The sequence below is a fragment of the Pteropus alecto genome, unplaced genomic scaffold (genome assembly GCF_000325575.1).
Source record: "Pteropus alecto unplaced genomic scaffold, ASM32557v1 scaffold21, whole genome shotgun sequence".
In the NCBI taxonomy this organism is placed as follows: Eukaryota; Metazoa; Chordata; class Mammalia; order Chiroptera; family Pteropodidae; genus Pteropus; species Pteropus alecto.
In genome coordinates this window covers 7874699-7901587 of record NW_006436282.1, presented here as the reverse complement: position 1 = coordinate 7901587, position 26889 = coordinate 7874699, and the positions used below count along the sequence as shown (strand labels likewise).

The 26889-nt window shown below is 35.6% G+C and overlaps 1 protein-coding gene across 1 annotated transcript in view; it reads left to right on the top strand.

Moving 5' to 3' along the window:
- Positions 1–26889, top strand: part of THSD7A (thrombospondin type 1 domain containing 7A) — a 353421-nt gene that overhangs the window by 199398 nt on the left and 127134 nt on the right. The window contains 2 exon segments of the mRNA XM_015589436.1: positions 13968–14123; positions 15487–15699. Of these exon segments, the coding sequence (XP_015444922.1) occupies positions 13968–14123; positions 15487–15699 (369 nt within the window).

Genomic DNA, 26889 nt, shown 5'->3' with positions numbered 1-26889 from the left:
GAGAAAAGCTGAAGCCGTGAGGGTCCTCGGATGAATCTATCAAGAACAGAGACAGAAATCATCTTGATATAACAACGTGAGAACCAAGCAAAATGCATGTGAGACCAGATCCCTAGTTTTGAATTCACTTCTAAATATCCTCTCAAGGGTTCTTTTCAGGTTGTATGCCACCTGGTCTCTCATCAAGGTGAAACCAGAGACTTAAAGCCCATCCCCCACCCTTGCCTACCATCATGCCTCCTTGTTTGGGTTATAATGCTGACATTTTTTCTTCCCCACATTCAGTGATTCTTTGTGTCAGACTTAATGGGTTTTAAAATATGTAGTTATTCATGTAAACTTTGAATTATTTGTAAAATTAAAAGACATGTACATTCTATTTTTTTAAAAGTGATACTTGAAAGCTCTCAGAGATGCTTTGGGGTTAAACAGAAGGTCAACAGAGTGAAAGGAAAAGACCTCACTCCATGTACACTGTTGTAGGTTCTCTCGTTTTTACTGTGCTTGCCGGGGCGGGGTGGGGTTGGGGGGCATGGATCTGAAATATATGAAAACAGAGAACTTAAAAATAATAATAGGAGCAATTAGAAGTAATTTTTTGCAAAAAAAAATAGATTAAGAGTAATAGGTAATAAATATGATACTTAAAATACCATTAAAAAATGAAAATATAAAATAGATAAGATTTTGAACAATTACAGTAGGCTAGAAGTCAACAAAGACAAATGTAAAAGACAAAAAGCTGAGATTAAAAAGTTAAAATCTGTGAGATAAAATGTTATGGGGGCTCATTAATAATTAATAAAAATTCAACTTAAAATGGATTAAAAACTCAAAGGTAAGACCTCAAACTTTTAAACTTCCAGAAGAAAACAGGGTGTAAGCTCTTTGACATTGGTCTTAGCAATGATTATTTTGGTTTGACACTAAAAGCAAAGAAAATAAAAGCAAAAATAAACAAATGGGGCTACATCAAACTAAAAAGCTGCTCGGCAAAGAAAACCATCAACAAAATGAAAAAGCAGCCTATGAAGTGGGAGAAAATATTTGCAAACCACATATTTAATAAAGAGTGACTATCCAGACTACACAAGCCAACCTTTCTTAGGGATCTTTCCCAGTCAGCCCCCTTTTCCTTTCTCCTACATTTTTATCCTTGTTCTTTGACATGAAGTTGTATCAGCCCAAAAAAGCGAGTCAAGGAGCACCAATATCAAACCTCCAGAAGAATTTCCTAGTGAGGTTGAGATCTACAGTGTTAACTGTTTTTAGAATCTCTAGTATCATTCTTCTAAGCAGTTTTATTTAAAAGAATACAGTGTAAGCTTGGGAAAGTATTCAAATTCAGCTTATGCGCTGCTGTAAGTAAAAATGTGAATTTAGGCTTAAAAAAATGTCTAGGATGAGATAAATCACCAATAGAAAAAATAAAATAGCACTGAAGAAGTACTTCTTAATATTCTATAGCCAAAGACAATAGCAAGCAATTCATCAACAGAGTGCGTGCAATTCTATATGCTCATGACATTGTCTATGAGGTAAGCATTTAACAGTGCTATGGCATCCTGTGGTTCAGCTCCAATATAGCATAGCTGTGTTTCTCAAAGGGTAGTCAGAACATTGCTTGCATCAGAATCAGCTGAAGTGCTTGTTAAAAATTCATATTCCTAGGTAATTCCTAGGTTTTAATTCAGATGTAATGAATCAGAATTTCTGGACATGGTACCCAGGAGTCTTCTTCCTTAAAACAATCCTTCTTTTCACTCCCACTCCTACCCCCAGTAAGTGTCGGTACCAGGAGGAGGGGTTGGTGGGGACATTTCTGTCAGTTGGAATGTTGAGTAGAGCACAGATTCTTGATCTTCTGAAAGGCAGTGAGAAAACAGACTGATAGTCTAAATGGTCAAGAACGTGGAGAAACAATACAATGACAACCAAGGGCTAGAGATCAGTGGCTTTAAAGTTATTCTTGATTACTCTCTCTTTCACTCCCACGACCAGTTCCTCAGGAAATTCTTTTGGCTCTTCCTCCAATATTTATCTGACTACTTCACCTCCACTATCACCCCCCTGGTCTGAACCAGTATCTCTTGCTTTTGTTATTGGAATATCCCTATGTTTCCTATGCCCCCACAATCTATTCTCCACACAACAGCAGAGAAGTCATTTAAAATCTTAAGTCAGGTTATGTCACTCTGCTTAAAGCCCAGCATGATTTTGTGCTGTAGGTCACTCCAAGCCAGTCTCTGTGTTCTTCCCCTTGTACCCTTGACCCAGATATTCTGCCTCTTATTCCTTTCAGTCCAGTCACTAGGGCCTTCTTTGAAGTTTCTAGAACACATCTTCTGCCTGGAATATGTTTCCTCCAAACATGTGCTTGACTAACACCATCCCCATCTAACAGCCTGTCTCAAATAGTTCTTTCTTGAAGAGGATAGATGTCACCACCCTGTTCAAAACTGCAACCCACCTCTCCCACGCATGCTCCAGACTCTCCCTCCATTCTTCTTTTTCTTTTTCCTAGCACTTATTCCATACTATGACATTTAGTGGCTTATGAAGATTCTTGTTAATTTTCTGGTTCCTCACTCAATGAGAAGGTCAGCTGCAAGAAAGCAGGCATCTTTATCTGTTTTATTCTACTAAATCCTAAGAACCTCATGTGTACCAGTGTGTGTCTGGTATGAAGTAGGCACTCAAACATTTGTAGAGTGAATTAATTAAGTAAATATTGACAAAATAGACAAGATCCTGACAAAGCAAAAGGGGAAATTTAGGAATAATTACAAAGGATTTAATAGAGAGAATTTACTAGAATAAGAATTGGATCCAAGATAGGTAAAAATAATTTGGTGAGCCAGAAAATCTGAGTGGGCCTGGAACCAAGAAATTTATTATGACATTTTTTTTTTTTGCAGATAATAAGTAGTTCTGAGGTTATAGTTCAAGGCTAACCACAAATCATGCTTTTGGCCTTTGCCTCAGAGTTCCAGGTTGTATTTTATTTTTTAATTCTAAGACATTAGAAGGAGAAGCTATGAAATTTCAAGGTTTTTGGCAAGTTCACGTTTATGCAATGATCAAGAAATAAGACTCTACACTTAGAACTCTATAAATGGATATTTTGAGAAAAGAATGAAAATTTTCAGAAAAAAAAAAATCTCACACTGGAGATATTTACCTCTGTTTGCTTCTAAATACACTGTGGTCAGATAGTAATAGTGGCAGAAATCTGCTATAGAGAAATTTGAGTGACCTCAAGCTTAGCATAGATTTATTTTTCCAAAAGAACAGGGAAAAGTTGATGAAATATGTCAGTGAATATAGTCACACACAGGCCTACACTTAAGTCATTATTCACAAATTATTTCTTTCTTCAATATTCTATCAAGCTTGATATTATAGACTGAATTGTGTTCCCTCCAAAATCATATGTTGAAGCCCTAACCCTCAAGTGACTTGTTTTGGAGATAGGGACTTTAAAGAAGTAATTGAGGTTAAATGAAGTCATAAGGGTGGGGGCCCCAGTTCAATATGACTACCTTCTGTATAAGAAGAGAAAGGGACACTAGGGATACACACAAACAGAGAAAAGGCCATGTAAGGACACGGTGGCCAGAATGACCCCAAAGAAACCAACCCTCTTGGCACCTTGATCTTGGACTTACAGCCTCAAGAACTGTGAGAAAATATATTTCTGTTGTTCAAGCCACCTGGTCTGTGGTATTTGATTATGGCAGCCCTGGCAAACTAATACACTTGGTTATCAGAATGTATTTGGAGTAAGGTTCTCCATCATTATATTGTGAAAAACATACAGGTACCAAACTGATTCTTTTAATTTATAATATCTATTAATACTACTTGTCTAGTTAGGGACATTGTAAATAAGAATTTTAGTCAATAATGGTGTGTTGCTGAAAGGTTTCAGTGTGTTTTACATAGACTATTCTACAACATGTCCTGTTTTTTTTTGTTTTTTTTTTGTTTTGTTTTGTTTTGTTTTTTTTAAAGGGGGGAAAAGCAACTCCAGATTTGCAATGTTGCAACAGATGGTTCATCCCTGTAGTAGGAGAGTGATGTCCTCATCAAGCTGTTGACAGAGTTTGTGAAATTTAAATCCTAACAGTGACTGGCATTACTACAAAGGTGTATATTTTGAAATCCCACATATTTTTAAATGTTCCTGTCTTATATGAACCAGTGTCAACAAGAGAAATTACCTGACATGTTTTTTCCTATAATAACTTTAAAGGATACCACAGTTCTATTTTATTTGAGTAAAGACGTGGGGATAGTTGTTTTCAAGGCAATATGGTGTTGGGAGCATAGGTGTATGGACCTCTGTCTATAATTCCCTAAATGACCAATGGCATGTACAAAATGGAAGCCTGCATCAGTTCTGGAAACGAAGAGAAAGCCCTCCACAGGCCAAATGCTTAGAAGGGTTTCTATTTGCAAAAACAATATGGAGATTGGAATGAAGCAAAGGAACAGTCCCTGTGAGATTAAGTAGAATTTCTGAGAGAAGTAGGAAGAGGTCCTGACAAGACTCTCTCTGGCACCCAAACTCAGCAGAGTGAAGGCTGATGACAAGTCCCATCACTGGGTACCCTCCTGAGTCTGCTAACAGGCAGTGTTCAGACAGCAGACTAGCTGCACTGTGGACCGAGTTCTTTAGAGAGAGGAGAAGGCTCTCTTGGATGTTTATTTGTGTCATTTACAACATGGTCACTGTTCACGTGCTAGTTCCTTCCCCACCATCAGTCTCCTCAATACCCGTAATTGGAAGTTAAAATTAGAGTATATGATGGAGGAGAAAAGAAAGGAGAATATTCTCTTCTAGATTTAATCTGTACCTAAGTGTCCTTAATTGGAATATTTGAGAAAAACCTCATCTGAATTTGTCAAATTCATCCAGTATAACTTCCAATTGACTATAAACCAAAATAGAGCAAGCCTAGGCCTCCTATAACCTCAAAAGAATAAAAAGAAAAAATCAAGAAGCCTATGTGAAAATACAACAATGCCAAACATGGAGGACGCTCAAACAGCTTAGCTCTGAAATAGTCTAATGTAAGAAAAGAATATTAAGAAATGGTTTGTGACCTCAGTCAAATGATTTGATTTGTGACTGCAATAGAATGCAAAAAGTTATCCAAGCACAAAGGAAGGAGGCAAGCTCTGAGCAAGCAGAGTAGCCTGGGGATGTTAGTCCTGGCCATCAATTCATGAACTACATAGAGACAGTGATGCGTCTGTTGGATACTGAAGACATTAATTATGATGTAGAAAATAAACTCAAGGGCTATGTTGTATTCTTCCTAAATAAACTCTCCAATATCTTGAGTTAAAAGAAAAAAAGATTAATCAAAAACAATAGCTCAATAATGAGTTAATCATAGCCAGAAGGGATTGGCAGTGAGTTTTAAAGCATATTAAATACTGAGAAATAATTCTCAGTCATTGTTTTAAATATGGTTACAAAATTGATTAAAGAACAAGTGTATTATCTAAAACAATACCCTATATTATTAAAAAGAACATGATAGGTTTTATGTCCTCATTAAATATAACAGCCCGAGAAAGACAAAAGAAATTTCTGTGAATAAATTTGAGTACAAGAACACCTTCACAAAGCTTCAAGCAATTATTGATACATGTAGAATTTAATTTATTTTCATAATAAAGGCTTTCTTTTTTGGTTGACATCAATTTTTGGGTGAATTTACAGTGTCTATAGCTGACATGTAAAGGGGTGTTGTGTAAACCATCAAATAGAACCTTCTTGGAACTGAAACTGCTTTGGTTAAATAGACCCTGAATGTTACCACGCACTTGTAATAATTAAGGGAAAACAAACAAAAAGATCACCACTGCCATTGCCATTTGTCCCACAGCACCCTTTGTCATATAGGTGCTATGTGCCACACCATAGCAGGGCTTGGCACAGAATAAACATTTAATATTTAACTGACTTAACAGAATAATAAAAAAGAAAGCCATCTGTAACTGATTTTATTTTAGGTCTTCAAAATCTCTTTTGTTCTCAGGCACCCTCGTACTTAATAATAACATTTAGTCAGTTCCTATATAGAAAGTAAGATTTAAATCCAAGAGAATTTTCTTGTGATTGTGTTTTAGTAATCAAATAAGCTTGTTTGATGAAAAAAATACTATTTTAAGAAAAAGATAGACTTTCAGCTAAGACAGTGGAAAATGAATACAATATCAGGAGGTTCTGAGTGCCTAAAATGCTCAGCTGTTTTGCTAAATGGAGGAATGAATTATTAAACTTATCGTATTTTTCTCAACCTTTGAACCGTAATATATCTCTTGCATGAGTACAGTAAAGGCGTATCATTTTACAAATAGGTCTGAACTAGAATGAGTGTGAGATCTTTGATTTAAACAATGTTGAAAATCCAAATATATTTTTCATGATAAAAAGTTAAAAATACACATGTGGTATATTTTTAAGGCACAAGAACAAAAATTAATTTAAGAAGTCAATATTAAATATGATGAGCATCTAAACTGTTTCATATTAAAGACTGATGATTCATTTTCCAGATGAATGTCACGTGTAGTTCCTGCTGTCGCCTGCTCCCCTCAACCCCCAACACACAGATAACAATAACCAAACACGGTTTTAAAATTTATTATGTGTTCTGGTCAAGCCACCCTTTGTATTGTAGACTTCAGGGAGCTGGGGTAAGAAATGAGGGAAGAACATGGCTTCTACTAAATTCGTAGTATAGTGAGTGGATAAAAGCATGGTGTCTGAAGTCAAATCTCAGCTGCCACTAATTAGCTGTGTGACCTCAGGCAAGTTACTAAATCTCTCTGTGCTTCAGTTTCCTCATCTTTAAATTTGGGATTACAATTGTACTTATTTCATAAGATTGCTGTGAGGATTAAAAGAATTTGTTTAATAAATTCAATATAAATATTTACTATTATTATCAGTATAAGTACAGAACCTCCCACTTTAATAGTAATTGGACAGCCAGTTCTTGATATTTGGTAGAATGAAAATTTAATTTTCATTCTCAACTAGAACACAAAAGTCAGAATAATTTTTACTAATAGGCCAGCAGGGTTGATGTTGAATTATCTTGATAGCCTCATTATCTTATTATGTTAATATGACACATATTATATTAGGACCCCATTAATTATGTTTTAATTCATTCTTACCTATATCAAATGTATTTGCATATACATGTGTATCTGTGTGTCTATACAGACATTACATATTATTGAAACCCCCTTATATATCCTTCCAAAATCACATGGAGTAGTAGTTTGAGGTAGACCTGAAGATTATGGATCCAAACTGCCTAGAAGTGAATCCGAAATCTACAATTTCCTAGCTGAGTGACTTTGGGAAAGTTACTTAACCAATCCATACTTAGTTTTTCCATTTAAGGATAATTATCCCTTCTCCCCCAATGGGGATAATTGAATACCTACTCCATGGGGTTTTGTGAGAATTAAATGAATTAATATGTGTTAAGTACTTAGAATACCATAACATTGCCTGGTACATAGTAAACACCAATAAGCATGTGTTAGTAAATAAATCACATCCCACTCCATCCATAAGTAGAATTCCTGGTTCTAAATTTTAGATTTAACATTTCTTGCTTTTCTTTATAGATTTGGCTTGTCCTTGCTCTTCAGCCAGAGACAACCAGGAACAGATCTGTAATTGAACAAGTTGGGTTTATGTCTCTTCGTAGGAAGGAGGGATGCACAGCATGGGCATTCATGGTCATCTCAGTAACAGTGTCAGAAGAAATTATTGTAGGACTTGGGTTTGGTTGCGATTTTTTTTTAGGAGGGTTCTAATACCTGTGCTTTGCCCTGGGTTAAATGGTAGAAGGAAGCAAGGATAATTCTATGACCAGGTGCCTTAATAAACCTTATTTAGAAGGAAGAAAGATTAGAGGGAGACTAGAGCTATAATTGGTGAAGAAGCAGAACTTGCCTTAGCAGGAAGAGGGGAATACTTGATAATTTGGGTGGCTCTCACAGTTACCTAGTTTTTACTTAGACAAATTATGAAGTAGTCTCTTTTTTTTTTTTTTTGGTCTCACTCCATCATAGCACAGAATGGCCTTGTCTGATCTGATGCTCTATGAAATGGTTGATGTCCAACAGGAGAATGCCACGGCATAGCTCTGAGGGCAGGCCAGCCACTAAGCACAACAAAGTCTAGCTGAAAGGACCAGAGCAGTTCCCAGGCAGTCATGGCTGCTCTCCACTTTCCCAGATTTACTAATTTATCCCAAAACATGATGATATGCTTGATTTTTAAAAACTTTATATGAATGGTATACTTTACTATATATTCTCCTACTTCTTTCACTCTTTGATATATTCATGGGCTTCACCATATTGATAATTGTGCTATAGTTCATTTATTTCTACCTCTGTATAGTGTTACATAGTGTTGACATCTGTAGTTTAATATCCATTCCATTTTTGCTGGACACAAATTATTTCTAAATATTTGCAATTATAAACAATATTTCAATGACAATTCCTATAAATATCTCCTGAGGTAAATGTTTGATGCTTTTACCAGGGTATAAACATCTTCAACAGGAGTATGCACATCTTCAACCATACTAAATTATTTAAAAATTTTTTTCCAAAATAGTCAAAATAACTTAGATTTCCACCAGCAGTGTTTAACTGTTCTGGCTGTGTTATATCTTCCCTGGCACTTGGTATGGTCAAACTTTACATTTTTTGGCAAACTAGTGGATTTAAAATGTTATTTTAGATTTTATTTTTTTATTCAATCTGATTGTTTCTGGCTTTCAGTGGTTGAGGTTAGTCTTTTGCATTCATTTCATCTATCTTATTCTCTTTGTTCCATTTTTTTCCTGTTTCTTTGTTTCTCCTTTTTCCCCTTCCTTTGAATTGCAATAGTTTTCTTATTACATTGTTTCCCTTGGTTAGTTATACATCCTTATTGCAGATAGATAGAGATATAGAGATAGAGATAGAGATTACCCTAAAATGTCCAAACCCAAATGAATATAGTCTATAATTAATATATTTACCTTCCTAAGGGGGTTAGACTATTTCACCTCTAATTATCCTTCACCAACATACATATTATATAGTCTTATATTTTAGTCTTATTTTGCTATTTGTAACTCTGTTAGTTTTCTATTGCTCTCATAACAAACTACCGCAAACTTAACACCTGTTTTATAGTTCTTATGTCAGAAATCTGGCTTGGGTCTCTCCTGGCTAAAGTCAAGGGTGTAGCAGAGCTACATTTCTTTCTGGAGGCTCTTGGGGCAGATTTGTTGCCTTGCTCATTCTGGTTGTTGGCAGAATCCATTTCCTTGAGGTTGGAGGACTGAGATCTCCATTTCCTTTCTAGTTGTTAGCTGGAGACTGTTTTCGGCTTCTAGAGGCCACCCGCATTCCTTGGCTCTCCTTACCCGCTTCTGCCAAAGCCAGCATTGACAAATCAAGTACTTCTCATGCTTTGATTCTCTCTTCCTTCTTCTTCTGTCTCATCTTCTTGACCAATCTGAGAAAGGTTATCTGCTCTTGACACGTGTGATTAAATTGGGCTCACCTGGATAATCCAGACTAATTTCCCATTTTAAGATTTGAACTCTGAGTCATATCTGCAAAATCCTGTTTGCTATTAAGATAACATATTCACAAATTCCAAGGATTAAGTCCTGGAATCTTTCGGGGACCATTATTCTGCCTACTACACTCCTCTATTTAACCATTAGATTTACGCTATTACAGTCAATGTTTTCTTTTACTCACATTTAATATTTCCTTTGACCACAATTACACATGACATCTTAGACCCTGCTTCTGTGTTCACTTTCCTTTTTATGAGAAATAAATTCTTTAGAAATTTACTTAATGATGGTCTATTATAATTAAACCCTCATTTTCTATCTGAAAATGATTAAACCCTCATTTCCTTCTGATAATTAAAGAATTCTGAATATGCAATTCTAGGTGCCCCACCAGCCCATTAAAACTGAATGTTCTGTGACTTGCGATCAGTAATGCCCAGGAAGAGGCCAACTTTAGGATTTTAATACCAAACCTGATTCATGCTGTGAATTTCGAGGATTTTCCTTTCTTGGGATTCCAACTCTTTAATTAAAATATTTTATTTTACAAAGAACATATAAACTCTGCTTCCAGGAAGAGAGAGGAGATGTAATTTCCCCTAATTCTCCTGCTTGAAAAAGAAAAATTCCTAGATATTATGATGGAGGAAACAAACTATGAGATGACTTCGAAAGTTAGGGAGAAGAAGGCAGACAAGATAGACGGTACCAGTGTCAGTATTCTGGTTGTGATATTGTAGTTTTTTAAGCTCTTACCATTGGGAGAAACTGGGTAAAGGATATATCGAAATTTTGTGAAATTACAATTTCATGTGAATCTACAATTACCTCAAAATGAAATGTTTAATTTTTAAAATAACACATTAGCTATTCTTAGGGGTTATAGAGTGGGTGTGTTTTCATAATACCTCATTGGCCACATTGATGTAAACAAAATTCTTAAGTTTGTTTTCTACACTGATTTTTTTTCTCATTTGTAATGCTCTCATTTTTTTGGTTTGTTAATTTTAGAAAAGTGCATACATTCCTTTGTGACTTCATGAAGCATGCAAAGTAAATTACAATTTTATAATTGAATATTTTTTAAGTCATATGAGAACAATAAAATTTCTCCTTTATTTTTATGGGATCTACAATACGACTACTTGTACTGGATGAACAAATTTTTAAGTAGTAAAATTATATAAGAATAATGAGTAGGCCATTCTAGAAAATGCAAATCTCAATTTTTGAGAATATGGGATCAGCAGTAAACACTATATTATATAATACAGAACTATAGGAAATATATCCCACAAATTAAACTATAACCCAGTAAGATCTGCAAGATCTGTCCTTTACTTCACTCATTGACTCACATTTATTCCAAATAACCCTTGGGCTATTGCAAAAATGTAATTGACTTATAGTTTTGAGGAGCTCAGCTAGTATCTGTGCTTTGCATTAATCAATATATATGCTGTTTACAAGAAAAACCTATAATGAAAATCACCAGAGGAATAGAATTATACACAAACATGTACTCTCTCCCTGTGTTTCTTTGATTAATGAAAGAACTTTATATATGCTGTATAAAGACATCTATTAAACTGAGGTTATTTTTCAAGAATTATATTATCTCAGTATTAACTTGGTTAGTTTAGGAGCTGAGATCTCAAGAGTATTTTGCTTCAAGCAGTACTTCCTCGAGCCTTTATTCATCACATTTTTAATAACTCAAAAAGATTTTTGTGACTGACTATTTTATTTGATTCAAAATACACCAAAAGCTTTATAATATAATATAAACTTTATAATGAAAATGGCCAGGAATTAGAAACACAATGTTTTAACCTGTTTCCTTGATAAAACCTTGTTTCCCTCCTAAAGTTTTCAGCCTTATATATAAAATAAATATCTTCAGGCTCTAATAGTCTTCACAATTGCATACCCAGTAAACTTCTGTTTATGGTACTCATGATTTCTGAAACAATATAGTAACACTAAGGTTTTTAGTTGATTAAAAGAAATAAATGAAGACTTTCCACATAATTATACACACAATTCTAATTGAAATGATGTCTGAAAGTTTACACAAGTAAATTACTTAAATTAATTTGCAGTTAAAGTTTTCTGTAACTGTAGACTTTTATTAGTCAAGGTTCTCCAGAGAAGCAGAACCAACAGGATAGATGGATAAATAGATGGATAGATGGATAGATGGATAGATGGTTGGATGGATGGATGGATGGATGGATGGATGGATGGATGGATGGATGGATAGATGATAGATAGATGATAGATAGATAGATAGATAGATAGATAGATAGATAGATAGACAGATGATATATAGAAGGAGATTTATGTGGAAATTGGCTCATGGTATTATGGGAGTTGGGCCACTGGTATAATTCCTGGTTTCCTGGACACCAGGAACTCTGATGTCCAAGGGCAGGAGAAAAATGGATACCTTAGCTCAAGAAAAGAGAATGCCCCCTTCCTCTACCTTTTTGTTCTATTTGGGCTCTCATTGGTTAGGATGATACCCTACCCATACTGGTGAGGATGATCTTTCTTATTCAGTCTATAGATTCAAATGCTAATCTCTTCCAGAAATGCTCTCACACGCACACCCAGAAACAATGTTTTACTAGCTATCTGGGCATCCATAGCCCAATGAAATTAAAACATAAAATTAACCATCACAAGATTCTTATGCCTGTAAAGATATTTAAAACAATTTATTTTATGTGAAATGTACATTATTAATGTCAAATTATGTTTTATTTTCAGAGAAGTGAAGCATTTATTTCTATATTTTCTGTCATTAGTATGCCAAGTACTTTTACTGTTGGAAAGCAATAAAATGAATCATTTTGGCTTTGGGTGATGTTATAGTGCACATTAGCAACAATTCTGATAAACAAAAATGCTCATGGTCCTTCATACTAAGCAAATTAGAGGCGCCCAGTCATCGATTTTTACTGCATTGTGTGTGGGAGGTAAGGAGGAGTGTAGGGAGATAAGCACTCCTAGGAGGAAAAAAGAAAAATGAAACTGTAGAATATTTTTTCAGAACCGAAAAATGGTAGGAGAAAGATGAGTTAATGTAATAGCCTTTAGGTAATGTGGGCAATTGTATGTTTGTACATGCAGAAAGTTGAGGAGTACACAAGACCTATAATTTTCCTTAGAGTTTAGACTACAAGTGTGTGCGTGTGTAATACTTTTATTTAAAATTTAGGATGATATTGCTTCAATAATTTCTCTATGAGATTCTAGGTACAATCCCATGCAATTGGAATTTGATAGTTCTTTACATAAAGAGAATGAGAATTATCTAAGACCTCTATTATTTCACTTTTTTATGCTACAGGCGTGAGCACTTCATATCATCAGGGGGAAACAGGAACGAGTTTTTATTAAAGGAAGTGTGTGTCCAAAATATTTACTTCTTAAAATTTTTATAATAAAAGTAACTATAGCTATGTATTATACAATATACAACTAAACGTGGTTTTTCTTCTGCTGTCTATATAGCTTGAAATACCTTTCTCATATAGTCATTTTTAACCAGAAATATGGACACATCTTGACATTAACTGTCAAATATATATGGTGTACAAAATAGCAAAACTGTAAGCATCAAAATGGAAAAGAAGAGAAGCAAGGGCAAGCAATATTTATCCATAGTTCATTGGTCAACGTAGGAACAGATGTGGGCAATTGCTAGTCTCCTTAGCAATTCTGAGATTTGGATCACATAATGCAGATAACATATTCAGTAAAAGTTCTGGAAAGTATCTGGTGAGTCATGCAGCTAGAGGTAGAGAGAGATGGCTCAATTGGTGCCATGAGCTCTTCCTTCATCATGTCTACCCATTCCTTCTCTGGGAACCAAAAGGGAAGAGAGACTGCTCCCCCAGAAGCCACTCAATGCAGATTTTTTCCATATATATTAAAGCTGTAGGCCTTGTCCTACTATGTTTAGTCCTCTAAAGTAGATTCCAGTTTCTTAGAATCTAATTGCAGAATGTTAGAGATGAAATTGACCTTAAGGATTATTTAACTACTTTGGGAAGGTAGACTCAGCATTATTAATTATATGGCTAATTAGCGGTAAAGCTGGTGATAAAACAATCTGCAAGACTTCTCGTCCAGTGCCTTTGACTACGCTATCCTGCTTCCCTTCACTCCGAATTTCTCCTTTTATTCTCAGGATGTAACTGAGAAGCATTGAAATACTGTCTTGGTGGCACTTCTTTAAGCATTATCTTTCTCTAAACATGCAGAAGAATCATATTGTTGAACATAACAATCTGTTTAATTCTTAAAGAATCTCTGTTTTTCTCCTAACAGCCTCAAAACCAGTGGATTTGAAATATTGCACTGGTCCTGTCCCTAATACTACACAGCTGTGCCACATTCCCTGTCCTACTGAATGTGAGGTTTCATCTTGGTCAGCTTGGGGACCTTGTACTTATGAAAACTGTAATGACCAGCAAAGCAAAAAAGGTATGTAATATTAACATGCCATGCTTAAAACTCCCATCAATTAAGTCAAAGGATGAATTATTTAAAAATGCTGCTCTGTGTTCCTTGTAATTATTCATTTGTGATATTTTCCAGAATGGCTAAAGATGATTGCAGAAGATGAATAAAACTACTCTGGTGATGATACCAGAAGATTAAAACTGAAGAAAGTAGGCAAGATACTTGTTAATTTAGACAACAGATGAAGAACATTTCAGGCAATTTAGTACAGTGATTAAGATGAGCTGTGGTGTCAAACTTACCTGGATTGGAAAACCTACTCAGTCCAGTATTGTTTAGACCAGTTAATTATCTAAATGACCTCTTATCTGTAAGAGGGATATAATAACATCTGCCACCCAAGTTTTCTCTAAAGATTCAATATACAATAAACATAAAGCACTTAATTTAATGCCTGACCCATAGCTAGTGCCCAATAAACAGAACTCATTACTTTGAAAGTAAAAACAAAAACAAAAACAAAACTCTATTGCTTTTATGATGCAAATGATATATCTAAAAGGAGAAGAATAAATGTAATGTTTTATTACATGGTAGGCATGGTAGGGTGATTTTCACATGATCTGGTAATTGAAATCATTTTCTTATTTTGTTTCTAAGACAGTGTCCTAATAATTCTAATATGTTCACATAGCAATAAACAGACATTACTTTTGTTATATATTGTCAGGAAAGGCAACAATTAGATGCTATTAAAGCACAGAGCAGGATTTAGAATAGTCCTCATTAGAGCCCAAATGGTTTATATCCCTAATTCAAATTTCCAGGGAGTCTAAAATCAACAAAGGCTCAAAAAGACAATTTCTCTGAGACTATCCACCTCTTCAGATGTTCCTGTTCAAATTTAAATGTGTGATAGTGTTGAAGAATTCAAAGTAATGGCACTTTTGTCTGGTCATGAATACTTCTGAATAGCTTGAGATTTCATTGTTTCTTTTAATATTTTATAACTGTAGACTTTCCAAGTCAAGCAAAATCAGTATAGAATCTCTCTCTCCTTCTCCCTCTCTTTCCCGTCTTCTCTTCCTTTCCCTCCCTCCCTTGCCCTAAGGGAAATGGGAGATATATGTCATTTCTTGCATTATTCTTACTATAGGAAGCTCACACCAAAAGTCCCTCCTTGGCCATTCTGTTTATTCATTCATTTATTCATTTAATAAATTATTAATGAGCTCACATTAAGCTAGAGTTTGGGAATATGCCAGTGATTAAAGCAGATATGACTTCTACCCTCTAACGTCATCCAGCTTTTGCTAGGGGTTTCATACAGCCTTCTGCAACCCATGATGGTAACAATATATATTTTCCTTTCCCAATAATTCAGGTTTCAAACTGAGGAAGCGGCGTATTACCAACGAGCCAAATGGAGGCTCCGGGGGCACTGGGAACTGCCCTCATTTGCTGGAAGCCATTCCCTGTGAGGAGCCATCCTGCTACGACTGGAAGGCAGTGAGGCTTGGAGACTGTGAACCAGATAATGGAAAACTGTGTGGTCCAGGCGCTCAAGTTCAAGAGGTTGTCTGCATCAATAGTGACGGTGAGGCAGATGTATCTATCCTGCTTTTATGAATGTCTCTTTAACTCTGGAGGTATGTGTTATCCTATGTTAAAATCTTGTCTTCTCTTATCATAACTGTTTCTTCCTTCCTCCCTTTCTTCCTTCCCTCCCACCTTCCTTCCTTCTTTCTTTTCTTCTTTTCTTTTCTTCGTGATATAATTTAATTTCCAGATTCCCAAACTACAAGGCCTATCACAGCCTACACTTCCTAAATCAACCTTCTGAGCTCTAGGGTCCTCCCCTCTAAGAATGTCATAGAGCCACTGGAATGGTGATTTTTCTAATGGTTCTTTTTCTCAACTACAGGAATTACTTGGACTTTTACAACTGATTTTTGTTTGATAAAATATCCTGTCTTGTTATCCCTGACATAAAATTTTTACATTCTTTCCAAAATTACTGCTACTGTTTTGAGGCACTCCCTTTACTCTTCAGCAATCCCTGAATCACACTTAGGAAACAGAACTTCACACGTGGTTTAAATAGCGGTGCCCAACCTTTGTGGTACCAGGGACCGGTGCTCCTATGAGAGTCTAATGCCTGATGATCTGAGGTGGAGCTGAGGCGGTGATGCTAGCACTGGGGAGCGGCTGCAAGTACAGACAAAGCTTTGCTCGCTTACATGCCACTCACCTCCTGCTGTGTGGCCCTGTTCCTAACAGGCCGTGGACTGGTACCATTCAGTGGCCTGGGGGTTGGGGTCCCCTGATTTAAAACCTCCTGGTAAGATCATCTCTAAGATTCCTTCCTACTCTCGAATCCTCTGACTCTGCACATCAGAGCAGCATGGGCACCAAGCCCTAGTGTCCAGTGGTTTGACAGTTTATGCTGTTTACAGCACATGCGGAAACACTCTGGTGTCCCCCTCAGGGGCACTGGAACATCTGGTAACTGTCATAATTTCTTCCATCCTATTTTCTTCCAGTAAGCAGAATTGTTTCCTCCTGTGACTCAGTCACTGTTCAGTAGAGAAAGATACTCTCTGGGGTAAGAGACTGACAGACACTGTTAATACTGAGAAATTAGCCTTTCGACTTTGAAACGTATAATGTCATCTTTGTCCAGAGCCCAAGGCAGTCATGCAGGACAGCACTAGGTAAAATACAAACCGGCCCCTGAGGCTAGAAGGTGCAGAAGGGGATTATTGCTCCAGATATTTTACAATGGATTGTATGTATTCTGCTTTTCTTCTCTGTAGATATAATTAGCTATGATATAGCCTCTCTTTAGCGTTTACACTGTTCTGTTCTAAAGGGAAAGAAAAAAAGAAAAAAGAGGTTGACATCTAGGAAAAAGAAAGCAAAAAAAAAAAAATGCGTTCTGCTTACACACCTACTTCAAATCCTCGTTTGGATTAGATGGCACTGTATTATGAGTTGCTATGAAAACAGTAAGGGTCATGTTTATTTTGGTAATGCCCTTACTGATACTGCTTCTTGATTTTTTCCTCAATTCAAATAATTTTTCTAATCTCCTTTAGACCTAGGGAGGAACTAGGATACCCTAGTGTTGTAAAAGGTATATTTGGGTGAGCTAAAATTTTTTAAAAGTTTAAGATGAAAAGTTAATTATACCTGGAACTTCTGCCTAAATATTATCAAATGAAAAATCAGATCTCACTATTGCAATGATCTTCCTTAATGTTTGTGCAAATTGTGTATATTTTAATAATGCTAGAGGAACTGGCTATATTAAACATGTCAGTGGTTAATTCTGATTTTGTCAGGCAAAAAAGTATTTCGTAACACAAATATTCACCTCCTAAATTGTCTTGTGGAACACTGAAGAGCAAGCAGAAGAATGAGTTAGACATGTCTAGTTATATTGAAAAGTAATGTGTGTTAAAACCTAAAAGGCAAATTGATAAATCAGAATATACGTAAGCTGGTTTCACGTTGTCTGTCTTACAGCAAATGAAATAAAAATGGTAAGATGTATGCTATTGATATTCAATTTGTTATTATTGTCCTTTATCAGGACACCTTTTCATCATTAAATTTTACTTCTTGACATTAATTAGTTGTAGTGCAACTCAATATTTTAGCTAGTTCAACTATGGAAGTATATAAAGTCGAGGAAATTCTCTATTATTATAAATCCTAGAGGCTACTCAAATTTATATATAATTGAAACATAATTGTGCTGATAGAATCAGAACAAAAGCTGGAGACCCGTAAATACTACTCCAGTATTATTACCATGTGGTCACCTGGTAAGTGTTTAGCAGCTGCACCAAATGTTGTTTTGTAATTAAAACGAACCCAGGGAATTAAAGTTGATTAGTTGTACAGGCTCTACCTCTAGGCCTGGCTGCAGCTATAGATTTTGTTTTATAATTAAGTTAAAGCTCAACTAGGGAAATGAAGAATTAGAGCCTGTGAATATAGCAAACAATAAAATGGCTTTTTTTTCTCCCACATTCCTCACAAATTTTACAACTTTGTTAATGACCTCAACACATTTAAAGTCTCTATTTTTTCCTGGTAGTCTTTGGGCTTCCAGAGATCATTAGGCTTTGTGCTGCTGTTTTCATTTTTCCAGTTGTCAGCTAAGGAGCAGGACTGGGGAAGGCTGGTGAGAGCACCCAGGAAGAGCCCTGAGTAGCTTCTCTGATGGAAAAGTGTGACATGCAAGACCAAAGGGGGCTCAGAGGACAATTAGACTCTCCGGAAAGAGAAACATCTTATGTGTCATTGAAAAAATATTACTCATAATTTAAAGATCATCAGAAAATCAATTTTAAATCTCAGAGCACAGATACAGGAGTATCCAAAGATCTGGGGTTAGTGTTTGGGGGTGAGAGGAAGGCTAGAGGATCTCAGGTCTATGAGAAAACTCAAAATCTGCCCTATTTCGGTTTTGCGAAATTTGCGGATGTTTTATTTAAAAGTGGAAATCTAGTGAGGCGACAGTATTTTGTTTCCCAAGTTGATTGGTTAGAGACATAACAAAGCAAAGCTTTGTAGTGGGGAAAAAAATCTATCGTCTTATCGATTACTTAAGGGAGACTGTAAACTAAATATTATTTCCATATTTTCCTCCTCTCTATTGAAAAATAAATGATGCCATCCATATTTCATTACCATGTGTTCTATTTCAGGTATCAGGTATTGACACCTTTCCGTGTGAATTTCAAAACCACAGTTGCGTTATTTTGCTTTGAGTATTACTTTGTAAAGCAGTCAACCTCAGCAGTTTCAAAATGCCTGCAACTTCTATGCTACCTTTCTTATTTCTCTCCACGTTAGTAAAGGTTAAGATGCTTCACATTCATGCTTGACACAAATTTTTGTGAAACCAAAAAATAATATTTCTATGGAAGTAAACTAATACAAGAATTTAGCATTCCGTAACTACTAATGGTGCCGTAGTAAGAGCAATGGCCAGCCAGGGCCCTCAGAGTGTATTGTGCCATTCTGGAAGTACAATGGCTCTGGCTCAACTCCTTCCTCTTCCATTGGGTAAAGTGTAACAAAACGCAAATAAATGGGAATGCCATTATTGTATGGATAACCTTGAATGACTCAAATTTATTTGTCAAAAGTAACTAGATTACTTTAAATGTCATTAACAACCAATGTTTTATATATACCTAAAACCTGATGGTGACACACCAGTGTGTCATGCCACTGTGGTTAAAAGCTATTGGATTATTAGTAACATCTGCCAAATATTTCCTCATGTACAGCTAGAACTGTGCCAATAATATTAGATGTTTATAAGTCATATATAAATGGATATGATATGTGAACATATGTGTGTGTTCACTATATGCAAATATTTTTTTCAATTTACTCCGTGAAATGCAAGATCTGTTTTTGCAGAGAGTGTCCTAGATTCCCCAGTTAGAATCTCCTTAAGTGTGTGCTGTAAAATCAGATTCCTAAGCCTTATCTACAGAACCAATGAATTATAGTCTATGGAGGCAAATCCCAGAAAGCTGGATGGTTCTGATGTGGAGTAAAGTTTGTGAACCACTACACTAAAATGACAAAAGTATTGTTTTGGTGGAAACTAAGACCCCTTCTGTTACTCAAAGACTCCTAGCACCAAAGCAAACTGGCCGGATTTGGCGAATGCTGAAGGAGAACTATGATTAAGAAGATATTGAGTTGAGGACTGAGGCAAGCCTTTAAAGTAAGTTTTTTCTGCCTCTTTTAGGAACTATTTCTGCATATCATCAGAAGTAGCAAAAAACCTGACTGTGAAAGATGGAGAAAGATAACTTTAATATTCAAAGCACTGGCTTGTCGTGTAACTGTTAGTCTTTCTAAAATTTTTACCACCTGCTTCTTTCTTCTGGAATAAGATATGTGTCCACATATGAGTAGCGGGAAGGGAAGACTCGAATGCTATTTCTTAACTAAGTAGTTCATGTCATACTTCTTTTTTCCCATGTATTCAGTATTAAGAGGAAGATAAGAGCTTATCATTTTGATACCTTGAGGTAAATACAGGAATAAACACCTGCAACATATTGAAAAATTACAGGACTCAGTGTGGGAAGAGAGCAAGGTACTGCTCTATTTTATGTTATGTCTTGTAAAATTTGTATCCGATTTATAAACTGTGTAAATACTGAATTAAAATTTTTGAATATATATTTATTAAAGAGTAACTGTTTGGAGGAGGATAGAGGTATGTGTGATAAAGATTAGAAGATAAGGAGCAAAGCACCAGGAATGGAAAGAAAAATTACAAAGCTTATAGTTGAGACTAATATTTTGACTGATTGAGAATATTCACAAGTTCTCCTAGAAGCACAGGCCAGGTCAAGGATTAAGATGCACAAAGTTTATTAAGGATGTGCTCCCAGGAGAAACCAGTAAGAGAAGAGGGAACAAAGAAGCAAAATAATGTCAATTCAAATGTCTATGGAGCTAGATGAGAATGCAATTTCAAAAGCATGATCACTCTCTGGAACTAGAATCTGCTTCTTAACACCAATTACACAGCCATTACAGGGAAAAGCTGATTTTTTAAATGCAAAACTATGCTCTATAACCGAATTGTTTTTTTTCCATAATTTAAGCAATAAATCAACTAAGTTTTCTTCCTGTAGAATGCTACTCCATTTAATGTGTTTGGAATATAATTAGGTTGGCTATTATGCTTAAATCTAAGGTCTCTTATTTTACAATTAGGATCACCTAACACTGTTGATAGGCGCTTGTTTCCTATAATTGGGTTGGTATTCTCTATTTAATTTGTTGTAAAGATGATTTTTTTTTAATTTAAGGCAATAGGTTATTCTTCAGTGTTAGTTTGTAGTAATCACAATTTTATTTTAGCCTTAAAAAGTCTGGCACCAGATACCCTGATCTGTCTCCTCTCTCCCTCTCCCTCTCTCTGTATGTGTATTATATTTTGATATATTACTAATAAAAATTTTGCTTTTGGTTTGAAAAAAAAATATCAGGATTAAGTCAGTGTTCTTTTGCACAGCAATGTCTTAGCAAAGAGTTTTCTAAAGAGTTTTCTTTTTTAAAGGAGTGTAAATTTAGCAGAAACCTCAGATGACAGTTAAGTAAACCATAGTTTACTTACCACTTAATGAGACAATGTTATAAATTTCCCACTGAGTGTTAGCTACCACTTCAAATGGCAAATAGAAGAGAAAACAGCCTTGTACTTTATCTTGAGTGGTCAAACGCCTTAACATAGCCCAGGCGAGCTAGTTTTCTCATAACTGGGTCAGTAAAAGCCAATGTGGATAGAAAGCACACTTTTCAATCAAATTAGGCAGAGGTATAATTATGAAACCTAACAGATGTATATATCATTCCTTACATTATCTGGCCCCTTGTTTGCTTCTTTGACCCTGCTTAGCTCTTATCACCTCTGTCAGCTTTGTCTTCCCATGGCCTCATTGGTTCTACATTCCTCTGATTCCCTTCTTACTGTTACCATTCCAGATGGCTCGCTTCTTTCCACCGACTCAGTAAAGAATTACAGATCAGTGCAATTTAGGAAAAGTAAGGTTTATTAAATATGTTTGAAGAGAGAAACAGGCTACACCGGAGATGGCTACAGCCTCGTGAATTCAGAAAGTGTAACATATTATGGTCGTAATGGATGTTACAGGGGCGGTGCTAGATAATTGGCGTGTGAGGTCATTTTGATTGACGTTTTGCCATTATATAACCCCTTGTTTACTGCGCATGTGGTTACCCAGATTTCAGTCTGTTATAATTAGATTGATCAACTTCCAGGCATGTGTATGGTGATGTAAGGCGGGTATAATGAGGCTCTTGTCAAAAAAGGTCAGCAGATGTACTAACTGTGCATGCGCTTATGGCTGGACCAAATCGGCGGTTGTTTTTGTAGCTCTTACTTCCTTGTAGTCCAAGATGTAAAGGTAAATTTTAACCATAAAAATGGGTGTTTTAGGGAGGTCCTAGGGGAGGTCTCTGGGTTGGGTCTTCATTCTCCTGTTGCTCATGTCTATCTAATTGCCTAACGTTACCACTCAGGCCATGTGTCATTTAACTATTGCTGAGAGATAAGCCACCTGAAAGCTCACCGGCTGAAACCAAAACCAATTAGAATGTCTCGTGATTCTGGGTAGTTCCTATTCAGGTTTCACCTGGGCTCACTTGTGGAGCTTTGGCTGTGACCAGGAGGTCCAGGGTGGCCTCCCTCCATCTACTATTTTGCAGTTCGTGCTGATTGTCTGCTGAGGTATACTGGTGCTTCTCCACATGGACTCTCATCCTCCAATAAGCTAGACCGGCTTTCTTACGTGGTGGTTTTAGGGCACTGCTTCAACAGAACAAAAGCAGAAGTTTGCCACGATCCATTGGTCAAAGCAAATCACAATGACACTCAGATTTAACGGGTAGAAAAATAGACTCTTCCTCTTAAAGAGAGACATTACAAAGAATTATGGCAAATAATATAATTTACTACAGTCCACTGTCTGGTCACAATTGTTTTTACTCCCTCCACGTGCAAAATATACCCCCTCCACACCCAAGGCCACCAAAATTCTCATGCAATTGTATCGTCATGCTTAAAGTTCACCATCTCATAATCTGTATCTGGTTCAAATATAGATGAGGCTTCTTGTGAATAGCAATTGGGGTGTGGTTTCCCTTCTTTTTCTTTTTTTGGGGGCACATATTTACCTTGATTTCTTATTTTCAGAGGAGCAGTTTTTTTCCCCCACAAGGCAATTTGTCATAAATTCTCTCATGCACTTTAAAATAAATAATTTAGAACTATCCTTTAATCATAGGGTTTTGTTGTTGTTGTTGTTGTTGTTGTTGTTGTTTTGAGAGGGGAAAAGGAAAATAAATCATACAATATAAACTATTGGAGGGTTTGAGCTGTCGAGTACCAGAACTGACTTATGTTTTTAAAGAATAACTCATGTAGCTTTATTGAGACTAATCTTTAAAGGAGTAGAGAAGTGAAGAGGCTATTGTAGTCATTCAGGAGAGAGATGGTAGTGAAGTTTAGATAAGAGCTGCAGCAATGGAAAGGGATAAAGCATGCTAGTTTAAGAGAATTAAACTAATTGGGAAGAACCAGGGCAGTTAATAGAGATCGAGGTATCCCAGGATCAGGTTTTCCTTATTCTGGGATTACAGGTCTCCCACCTAAATCCTCTCTTAATCATCATGTCATTTAGCTGCTTAAAATTTTTTGCTGGCTTCCTGTTGGCTTTTGCCTGAAGTTCAAAGCCATTTGAGAATCACAGACGGTCTCCCCTGAGCTCATCTTGTCCATTTTAGCAATCTTTTTTTTCCTATATTATATTGTTTATATTTTACTGTTACCCATTCTCTCCTCTATACTGTTAGTTACTATGGATTAGGGGTAATGACTTATTTATTTTTGTGTACTTCCTAGCACTGTACTGCACATAACAGATTGCCAATAAATCTCCGATTCATCACTAAATTCTTGCTTTTATCCCTAAACATTACATCTTTTTAGGAAATTACTCTCAATGTCTCCTTAAGTAAACTATTGTTATTGCTATCACTGAAAATTTAAACTTTGCCTACCAGATGTCAGTTAAAGTATGACACCAAATTGCACACTCTATTAGCATCTCAGAATGCCTTCAAATTCCATTACTTTAACATCCCAGTACACTAGAGCAAAAGAGATACTGCATTTGCATAAAGAGAAAAGAGAAATAAACAGAATGTGCATAAAAACCTATAATCTGAGGGATTTCACTCATAGTGTTTTATTAGTAGACATTTTTGAGATTCAATTTTCTGGAACCCAGTCATTGAAGCACAGAGTATAGCATCAAATGCTAACTTTGCCACTTTATTTGGCAAGTTATTTAAATCCTCTGTGATTAAATTTCCTCATCTGTGAAATAAGGATAGTAGAATTACCTTATCATAATGTCGAGTATAAATGAGCTAATATGTTTAGTGCTAAGTACTTGTTTAAGTATTTGTTGTTATTATCATTCTTCTGAGATGAGTTCAATAGTGAAAAAGTAAGCTAAGCACAAAAAAAATTCTCTTTTTGACTAAGGATAAGAATTTTACTACTTACCCATACTGGATCAAATGATTTACAGTCTATTTCATTTATTTTTATAATCTCTTTGTTAAATAACACCCTCATAAATAGGCATACTTTTAAGGAATAAGTAGATAGATTATAGATATAGATATAAATAGATATAGATATTGATATTGATATAGATGGCTTTAAAGAAACAGTGCCTACTTCCTGTTCTATTAGGTGCATAAAATAAGTATATAACAGTAAAATTTCATGATAGAGAATCCTTTCACCTGTTATATAAATGAAACATGTCTCTACATTGACATTTCTTTTTCTGCTTAACACATGTTAATAATACAAATTAATTATTGATCTAGTAATGCCTTTGGAAGAGAACTAAGTTATTTGAGTTTGACCAAATTTATTATAACATATTGCTATTAATTTTAAAGTAGATTATAAATGTGCATCTTCTATTCGTCTGACTTAACAATTGCACTGTGTCACACCAGGAAATTGTAGTTTTCTTTCTTTCCTTAGAAAGATGAGTCACTGATTATGGCCAGAAATTGGACCTAACTTGATTTATAAGATCAAGGAATTTTGTTGCAGAATAGCAATTAAAGGGGAAAAATCTGTAGTAAACTTTGAACTTCAAGACTGCTGGTCCTGAGCACTACATTAAGTATGAACTGGGGAGAATATATCTTCCCAAAAAACTCACTGAAAGCCACATTAGGAAATAAAAGAGGAGATGCCATTTAGCTATGATTCTCTGTAGATATTTCTTATGTCATAGGGGTACTTATTGGTGGAACAAGGAATGTGGTATCAAAAGCTACAAGATTAGTATAGTGCCTTTTCTTGGCTTTCAGTTTGGCCAATAGGTGAATTTAGAATTTAAGTAAATTAACTAGTAAAACTTTTAAATATTTGATCTTATATCTTAGAATTGTAAATCTTTGATTAAAAGGATTTGCTAAATTGATTAAAATTGTAAAAGATATATATTAATCATCTATTGCTTGCCTTCTCAACATCCATCCATTTTCTTTTCTTATTAACCATGCCTTTGATTTTTCTTTAAGAAATTCATCTATCCCTAAACCTATTCATGAGGCTTGCTGGGATTGGTCCCACTTTCCAGCCAAGGCTGTATCTCATTTACCTGGCCATAATGATTGCTTTAATTATGAGCATATGACCCAGTTTGGGCTAGCAAGAGAGAATATACTCAAGAACCTGTGCAGAAATAACTAAAAGAGCTGCTGTAGCTATCTACGGTCACTACATAAAAGTTGACAATATAAAAAGCAGGAGGAGATATGGAGGTATTAGTTGGTAACACTTGACTCATTGGATCTGTCCTCACCTGAAGCTATTTTTAATTATTACCTAAAGCTACTGTTTCAACCAGTAATGCATCTTCTTTATTTTTACCCCAAAAGAAGTCTGATATACAAAGAGATTAGAAAGTTCCTGCTTTGAATGAGCTTATATTTGCAGATGTATCCAAAATTCACCTGTAAGCAATTATTCACGCTTCATTTTTTTTAAAAAAGAATTTGTCTATGACAATATTGCAAAACCCCTAGAATATAGTAAAAAAAGGACTAATATGACTTTTTCAGATAAGTTCATTTGTACAGAAGATTTCTCAATAAAAAGAATGTAGATGACAATCTAGTTGAAAGAAGGACTTGTTTTGTGTCCTCAGAGCATTTGATGTCAGATCAAGAAAACATCCTTATCCTTACTAAAGCAGGTATAGGCCAGCAGAAATGTGGAGTGATTGAAGTGCTTCAAGGTGCCCTTTTTTTGGTCACTATTGTTACAGGATTTCCCCTACCTTCTTATTGTCTTTTACCTTTATAACATTAGAACATTTCATTGCTGGAAATCCTTGCTGAGGTGACAGTAGAAAAGACATGATGTCACAAAATGTCTGCCTGATATTTTTTATTAAGATTCTAGAATGTCAACTTTGATTCAGAGCTGTATTAGGATTTTTAAATAAGAAATTTATGCAGAAAGCCTCTTGAATATTTAGTCTGGGCTTTTCTAAGATACACAACCCAGTACATGGCTACATTCCATGAGAGAGCTAGAACCCTCATAAAGGACATTTAGAATTGGCTTGAACATTGGTTAGATTTCTAAGAGTCTGCTACCAATACTCATTCATTCATTCCTACCACAATATTTATTGTGCCTGCTCTGGTACAGGCATTGTAGCATGTGGTGGTGATAGTCATATTAATAATGACAGTTTATGCTCAACAAGCACCCACCATCTAGTTAGAGATGGGAAAATGCATAATCAAATCATTTAACACAGTGCAATAATTTCTGAACTAGAAATATGTTCAGAATGCTAAGGGGAAGAGTGGGTAAATTTTACTCTCAACCCTGGAGGTCACCGAAGGCTTTAGAAAGGAGATGACTTATGTGTTAACTCAAAGGATAAATAAAAATTCTTAAGAAGGTCAGTATATTTTAAGCTAAAAACACAGCTATGCAAAAGCACAGAGGTGTGAAAGAACTTGAGATGTTGGGGGAGCAAACGTTTGGGCATGTCACTGCAGAATTTGTGTTTGGAAAGTTGGGGGATATGAGTCTTTTTAGATAGTACCAGATCATGGAGGAAGCCAAGTGAAAGAAATTCTGTTCCATTCTATTGGAAATAAAAAT